Below are 8,145 nucleotides of genomic sequence, written 5' to 3' on the forward strand. Positions count from 1 at the left end.
AGCGTCTGATTTTGCCTGATCAGGTTAAACTCAGGCGTCTGATTCTAAATTGGCCATAGGTGTGAGCATGATGGTTGTCTGTGTCTGTGTGTTAGTTACAGACAATTTCGAATGGCTCATTAACCAACATGCATGGCTTTGAAATGTGGCAACATTAACACCGTACCAACCATCACGAATGTCTGACAATGTTTAAACAGTCCTTCAATTTTGGTGAGATAATGTTTACTCTGCAGATAATAAGGTGCTTAAACTGACGCAGCCCAATAATAAAACCTACCTTTCTCAGGGTTCATTCATCAGCATAGTAAATACGGACAAAGAAACAATCCAACAGCTTCAAAAAACAAACAAAAAAACAAACGAAACAAAAAAAAAAAAAAACTGAACATTACATTGCTTTATTTCTACTTAGAATCCTCTAGGTGGCAACATAAATACAGATTTCATTGAAATCATGAAAGCATGGACCTCTATAAATTACATGATATAATAATATAAAAGTGAAGTTTATAAGGAATTAGAGTCTATTGCAATATTTTTTTGATACTATTAAGAGCATCTGAAGATTTATGAAATGTTACTGCAGTGCAGGATGTATCAAAAACAGCATACAGAAAACAGAAAAAAATTAGACATTTCAGAGAAAGATTCTTCACATTTTGATAAATTAAAATGCTTCTCTAAATCTTCCCAAGTTTGCTGTGTTAACTGATGAATTGGACACTGGTATTTCAATTTTTATATGCTTCACAAAATAATTGAATGTTGATCTGTTACTGGGTCATGGCCTAAAGCTTTGAAACGCAGAACTGACTCTAGACACCTTATGGCAATGTCATCAATCTTAGGATCAAACTTATTTGCAAAGAGGTGGTGTTGTCTCAGGAGCCAGCGGAGGTCCCCAGCCCCATACACACATACAGCTCTCCTATATTCACCCGTGCAGGGGTAGTACGGAGCTCCTTTTTCCACATCTCCTGCTAAATAGATCCACTTCACCAAACGAGCAAGGGCTTGTATGTCAGACATGTCGTACTTGATGTTAGCAGGCGCTGATCCAGGAACAGTGGGCATCCTCTGCAGAGTGGCCCACAGGTGCTCATCAGGGCTGTATGTGTCCTTTTCCCACTCCAGAAATGTCTGCACCTCTCTGTCCTCTATTATGTGTTTCACAAAGGCTCTTGTCACCACAAAGTAGGCATTTCCTTGGAACATGGGGCTGCTGATGGGTGGAGGGCTCTTCCTCACGTCTGTCCAGATCACACTGTCAGTGACATTGTAATGATACTGCCAGCGTTGTTTCTTGTAGTCATTGGTGACTTCAGACTCCATGCTGTTTCGCCCATTGAGAGCCTTCAGTGCCTTTACCATCTCTCCATTTGTTTTAATGGGGAAGTCTGTGCCACAGGTGTTAAGTAGGTACTTCCAGTCCACCTCAGAGTTCAGCAGATCTTTCATGCAGTTCAGGTCCGCCTGTACTCGAGACCATGAGGCATAAACCACTCTTTCTAATTTGCTGGCTACAAACACATTGGGAAAGCATGAAACAATGGCTTTCACTGCCTCTCGAAAATCTGCGGAGGATTTAAGGTCCATATGTACGCAGTAGATGTTCTGAGGAGCGTAAACAGCTCGTAGAAGTCGCTCAAACATCTCAATGTTCTCATGGATCACCATTGAGTATGCGATGGGAAAAGTTTCCTCCTCTTCACTCAGAGGGACTGTAATGAAACCTCTCTTTTTGATGTATGCTGGACAGTTCTTTGTTGCATTAAGGTAGAAGTCCTCTGAAAAAATATTCTGCTTTTTCCTGAATGCCAGAAGTCTTTCTAATTCAGTCTTCTTTTTCTGTACATCTCCATTGATGATAGCTGAGCAGCCGGGCAGGTCAACAGAGAACTGCTGTGGTATGTTGAGATCCGACATTGGCAACGTACCAGTTTCCCAAAGAACAAAGGAAAGCAACATACCCATTAGGATGAGAGAGAGTGTCTTCAACAGCATGCTGCCCCTCTTGAGCCTTAGAAAAGACATTTCCTTGTCTACTGAAGACAACGTGGTTAAGTGAGGAGAGGCTACAGTGCTTCAGTTCTTAAAGAAACACAAACTGATTCGTCCCCTGGAGGTGTGCCATACTAAGGTGTGGGAAGAAAAAATCTGAAGATACTCCACGTAGTTTGTGAAGAGGATCTAGCCCATTTTACATCCTGGTAACACCAGTGGTTTGTTTGCCAATTTAATCTAGTCTGAAATTAAACATAAAATAGACCTAGTATACCAGTTATATAGGTGTACTATACAATTAACCAGAATGCGTTTTTATTTTACATTATGCTTCTCTTTAAAACAATCATTTGATATAAAAGACCAATCCACTTTTTCTAACAAATAACTCTTAAGTATCAGGTTAAAAGTGAGTACTCATGCGTATATATCATAGTTTATCTAAGAATGTGCATTACACACATACATGCACTTTATAGAAAAATATATAAAATATACAGCTGAACACAAAAAGAATCATACCAAAGCAAAATACAACCATACTCTCTTCTAAGAGACCTTTCAGTCTTGGTACAGTGTACAAATCAGAGTTATTGCAACCTCTGGTCTGGAGGAATCTAAGACCGTTTTCGGCCACATCCTGGTTTGCATCTGTTGCTTCTCACGGAAGAAGCACTGATGACGATAAAACGATCCACATCCATCTCATCTCCGCTGTCATATTTGAGCACCACACATGCAGTTTCTTCCTGACCTGGGCCATGACCAAAGCAAAGAAAGCAAGAAAGATTAAGATCCGCACGGATCCAGGCAGAGATCTCAGATAGGGTTCCTTGAATCTGGTGGAGCCACTCTCCCAGTTTGTCCCTCTTATAAATTATTCCAGGAACTTGATTACGCATTCTCTGCATGCCTTGCGGGCAACACAGTGGTGTGTGCATGTTTTCGCTGTGTCTGTGCGTGGTTTCTCTCCGGGTACTCCAGCTTCTTCCCACTGTCCGAAGACAGGCTTGTTAATTGGTCATTCTAAATTGGTCATAAGTGTTGATGGCCCTGTGTTAGCCCTGTGATAGACTGGCGAACTGTCTGGGATGTACCAATGACAACTGGGACAGGACCCAGAGAATTGAGAATATTGATAGTTTTTTGTTTGTTTCACAACTGAAAAACATTTTCTCCAGATAAAGCTAATTCATATACCACTACTCAACTATGTGTTTGAACATATAGATTTGGATCAGAATAGCCTCTCAGTCTATGAAGAAATACTGTACATGTACCTCTTCGGAAAATGGATAGTAGACTTTGTTCTTTAGTGTGAAGTCACACGTCATGTAGCTGTAATGCGACAAGTCTGGAAACGCGGATACAACACTGGAAGGTGAAACCGAATGTCTAATATTGACACAGTGGGACGATATCACCTATGGACAATAGGCTCCTATTGAGCTGCACAAACAACACTAAATGTTTGAGATATTTGTCATTACATATATTCCCGCAATTAGATCTTTCATCTGCACCCGCGCACATCTGACAACTGGCGCGCCATTGTTTGCAGATATCACCGAGCTGACAAGAAGCACTGTGGGCAGCACTCAACAAGCACCAAGAGGAAGTAGCCCGGCCCTTATTCTGCAAGCAGTTCATTTAGAAATTACATGACTACCCCACTTGTGGTAACTTAAAAGTAAAATAAAACAAAAAACAAACACCAAGCACAGACAACAAGCTGTAATATTTCTAAAAAAAAAAAAAAATGTCAATGACATAATTAAAAAAAAAGGCACATTGTAGCATAGAACAAAAGTATTGAAATTAATTTATTCAACTGCTGAAGACATGATGGAGAAGTTTGATAAGTTTTCTCTGTTGTCAATTGAACAAGAGTTGATAATATAACTAAATCCACACCAGAATCCTGTTTTGTGCTGTTTGTACCAGCTGCACACTCGCACACAACTTTAAAAAAAAAAAAAATATATATATATATCACACAGAAATATTGGCGTAGGAGCCATAACACTGATATACACCAATCAGCCATAACATTAAAACCACTGACAGGGGAAGTGAATAACATTGATCATCTTGTGGAAACTCAATGTTCTGCCGGAAAACGTTTGGACCTGGCATTCATGTGGATGTTACTTAGACATGTACCACCTACCTAGACCAGACCAGGCACCTCCCACCCCATAGCAGTGACACTCCTTGATGGTAGCAGTCATCTCCAATAGGATGCAACTGTGAGAGCAACAAAAGGTGTTGACCTGGCCTCCAAATTCCCTGAATCCCAAACCACTAATCCACAGAGGTCCCTCCCCTCAACCCATGGGACCCAAAGGCCCGAATTAACAACATTCTGTTGTCAGACACCACAAGACATCCTCAGAAGGTCCGTGCTGGCCCCGATGAAAGTAACTGCGTTGATGGCAACTCATGCAGGTGAGCTAGCCTTTATAGTACAGTTATATCTTTGGTGGCAAGTCACACCACACAATAAGTCGTTTGGATCCAGTCCCGTCTCACACTGGGTGCATTGGTTAGTGTCGGTGCAGATAAAAAAAATCTGGTTGCAATGTGGGCATAACTAAAAGAAGTCAGATCGCATCAGAACGCCATTTACAAAAGAGGGTGTGGTCACCACCACATTTATATCAATAAAGTAAATGCTGCATTCCATTGTCACTAAACCCAGATAGTACCCAGATGTAAAAAAGTGAAGATTATAAGGAATTAGAGTCTATTGCAATATTTTTCTGATACTATTAAGAGTATCTGAAGATTTATGAAATGTTACTGCAGTGCAGGATGTATCAAAAACAGCATACAGAAAACAGAAAAAAATTAGACATTTTAGAGGAAGATCCTTCACATTTTGATAAATTAAAATGCTTCTCTAAATCTTCCCAAGTTTGCTGTGTTAACTGATGAATTGGACACTGGTATTTCAATTTTTATATGCTTCACAAAACAATTGAATGTTGATCTGTTAAGACTGGGTCATGGCCTAAAGCTTTGAAATGCAGAACTGACTCTAGACACCTTATGGCAACGTCATCGATCTTAGGATCAAACTTATTTGCAAAGAGGTGGTGTTGTCTCAGGAGCCAGCGGAGGTCCCCAGCCCCATACACACATACAGCTCTCCTATATTCACCCGTGCAGGGGTAGTACGGAGCTCCTTTTTCCACATCTCCTGCTAAATAGCTCCACTTCACCACACGAGCAAGGGCTTGCATGTCAGACATGTCGTACTTGATGTTAGCAGGCGCTGATCCAGGAACAGTGGGCATCCTCTGCAGAGTGGCCCACAGGTGCTCATCAGGGCTGTATGTGTCCTTTTCCCACTCCAGAAATGTCTGCACCTCTCTGTCCTCTATTATGTGTTTCACAAAGGCTCTTGTCACCACAAAGTAGGCATTTCCTGAGAACATGGGACTGCTGATGGGTGGAGGGCTCTTCCTCACGCCTGTCTGGATCACACTGTCAGTAACATTGTGATGATACTGCCAGCGTTGTTTCTTGTAGTCATTGGTGACTTCAGACTCCATGCTGTTTCGCCCATTGAGAGCCTTCAGTGCCTTTACCATCTCTCCATTTGTTTTAATGGGGAAGTCTGTGCCACAGGTGTTAAGCAGGTACTTCCAGTCCACCTCAGAGTTCAGCAGATCTTTCATGCAGTTCAGGTCCGCCTGTACTCGAGACCATGAGGCATAAACCACTCTTTCTAATTTGCTGGCTACAAACACATTGGGAAAGCATGAAACAATGGCTTTCACTGCCTCTCGAAAATCTGCGGAGGATTTAAGGTCCATATGTACGCAGTAGACGTTCTGAGGAGTGTAAACAGCTCGTAGAAGTCGCTCAAACATCTCAATGTTCTCATGGATCACCATTGAGTATGCGATGGGAAAAGTTTCCTCCTCTTCACTCAGAGGCACTGTAATGAAACCTCTCTTTTTGATGTATGCTGGACAGTTCTTTGTTGCATTAAGGTAGAAGTCCTCTGAAAAAATATTCGGCTTTGTCCTGAATGCCAGAAGTCTTTCTAATTCAGTCTTCTTTTTCTGTACATCTCCATTGATGATAGCTGAGCAGCCGGGCAGGTCAACAGAGAACTGCTGTGGTATGTTGAGATCCGACATTGGCAACGTACCAGTTTCCCAAAGAACAAAGGAAAGCAACATACCCATTAGGATGAGAGAGAGCGTCTTCAGCAGCATGTTGCCCCTCTTGAGCCTTAGAAAAGACATTTCCTTGTCTACTGAAGACAACGTGGTCAAGTGAAGAGAGGCTACCGTGCTTCAGTTCTTAAAGAAACACAAACTGATTCGTCCCCTGGAGGTGTGCCATACTAAGGTGTGGGCAGAAAAATTCTGAAGAAACTCCCCGTAGTTTGTGAAGAGGATCTAGCCCATTTTACATCCTGGTAACACCAGTGGTTTGTTTGCCAATTCAATCTAGTCTGAAATTAAACATAAAATAAACCTAGTATACCAGTTATATAGGTGTACTATACAATTAACCAGAATGCGTTTTATTTTATATTATGCTTCTCTTTAAAACAAATCATTTGATATAAAAGACCAATCCACTTATTTAACAAATAACTCTTTAGTATCAGGTTAAAAGTGAGTACTCATGCATATATTTCATAGTTTATCTAAGAATGTGCATTATACACATACATGCACTTTATAGAAAAATATATAAAATATACAGCTGAACACAAAAAGAATCATACCAAAGCAAAATACAACCATACTCTCTTCTAAGAGACTTTTCAGTCTTGGTACAGTGTACAAATCAGAGTTACTGCAACCTCTGGTCTGGAGGAATCTAAGACCGTTTTCGGCCACATCCTGGTTTGCATCTGTTGCTTCTCACGGAAGAAGCTCTGATGACGATAAAACGATCCACATCCATCTCATCTCCGCTGTCATATTTGAGCACCACACATGCAGTTTCTTCCTGACCTGGGCCATGACCAAAGCAAAGAAAGCAAGAAATATTAAGATCCGCACGGATCCAGGCAGAGATCTCAGATAGGGTTCCTTGAATCTGGTGGAGCCACTCTCCCAGTTTGTCCCTCTTATAAATTATTCCAGGAACTTGATTACGCATTCTCTGCATGCCTTGCGGGCAACACAGTGGTGTGTGCATGTTTTCGCTGTGTCTGTGCGCAGTTTCTCTCCGGGTACTCCAGCTTCCTCCCACTGTCCAAAGACAGGCTTGTTAATTGGTCATTCTAAATTGGTCATAGGTGTTGATGGCCCTGTGTTAGCCCTGTGATAGACTGGCGAACTGTCTGGGATGTACCAATGACAACTGGGACAGGACCCAGAGAATTGAGAATATTGATAGTTTTTTGTTTGTTTCACAACTGAAAAGCATTTTCTCCAGATAAAGCTAATGCATATACCACTACTCAACTGTGTGTTTGAACACATAGATTTGGATCAGAATAGCCTCTCAGTCTATGAAGAAATACTGTACATGTACCTCTTCGGAAAATGGATAGTAGACTTTGTTCTTTAGTGTGAAGTCACACGTCATGTAGCTGTAATGCGACGAGTCTGGAAACGCGGATACAACACTGGAAGGTGAAACTGAATGTCTAATATTGACACAGTGGGACGATATCACATATGGACAATAGGCTCCTATTGAGCTGCACAAACAACACTAAATGTTTGAGATATTTGTCATTACATATATTCCCGCAATTAGATCTTTCATCTGCACCCACGCACATCTGACAACTGGCGCGCCATTGTTTGCAGATATCACCGAGCTGACAAGAAGCACTGTGGGCAGCACTCAACAAGCACCAAGAGGAAGTAGCCCGGCCCTTATTCTGCAAGCAGTTCATTTAGAAATTACATGACTACCCCACTTGTGGTAACTTAAAAGTAAAAAAAACAAAAAAACAAACACCAAGCACAGACAACAAGCTGTAATATTTCTAAAAAAAAAAAAAAAAAGTCATACTCGTGACATAATGTCAATGACATAATTAAAAGTTTGATAAGTTTTTTCCTGTTGTCAATTGAACAAGAGTTGATAATATAACTAAATCCACACCAGAATCCTGTTTTGTGCTGTTTGTACCAGCTGCACACTCACACACAA

At 41.2% G+C, this 8,145-nt stretch overlaps 2 protein-coding genes across 2 annotated transcripts; both read right to left on the reverse strand.

The window, feature by feature from the left end:
- Positions 1-295: 295 nt before the first annotated feature.
- Positions 296-2,097, reverse strand: LOC125015139 (beta-1,3-galactosyl-O-glycosyl-glycoprotein beta-1,6-N-acetylglucosaminyltransferase 3-like). The gene has a single exon (XM_047596808.1). The coding sequence runs from the start codon at positions 2,035-2,037 to the stop codon at positions 751-753; it is 1,287 nt and encodes a 428-aa protein (XP_047452764.1). The 5' UTR covers positions 2,038-2,097; the 3' UTR covers positions 296-750.
- A 1,764-nt stretch (positions 2,098-3,861) lies between these two features.
- Positions 3,862-6,266, reverse strand: LOC125015143 (beta-1,3-galactosyl-O-glycosyl-glycoprotein beta-1,6-N-acetylglucosaminyltransferase 3-like). Its single transcript, XM_047596814.1, has one exon. It carries the CDS (start codon positions 6,264-6,266, stop codon positions 4,977-4,979), a length of 1,290 nt encoding a protein of 429 aa, XP_047452770.1. The 3' UTR covers positions 3,862-4,976.
- Between the last annotated feature and the right edge of the window lie 1,879 nt (positions 6,267-8,145).

Source organism: Mugil cephalus, chromosome 10, assembly GCF_022458985.1.
Source record: "Mugil cephalus isolate CIBA_MC_2020 chromosome 10, CIBA_Mcephalus_1.1, whole genome shotgun sequence".
Classification (NCBI taxonomy): domain Eukaryota; kingdom Metazoa; phylum Chordata; class Actinopteri; order Mugiliformes; family Mugilidae; genus Mugil; species Mugil cephalus.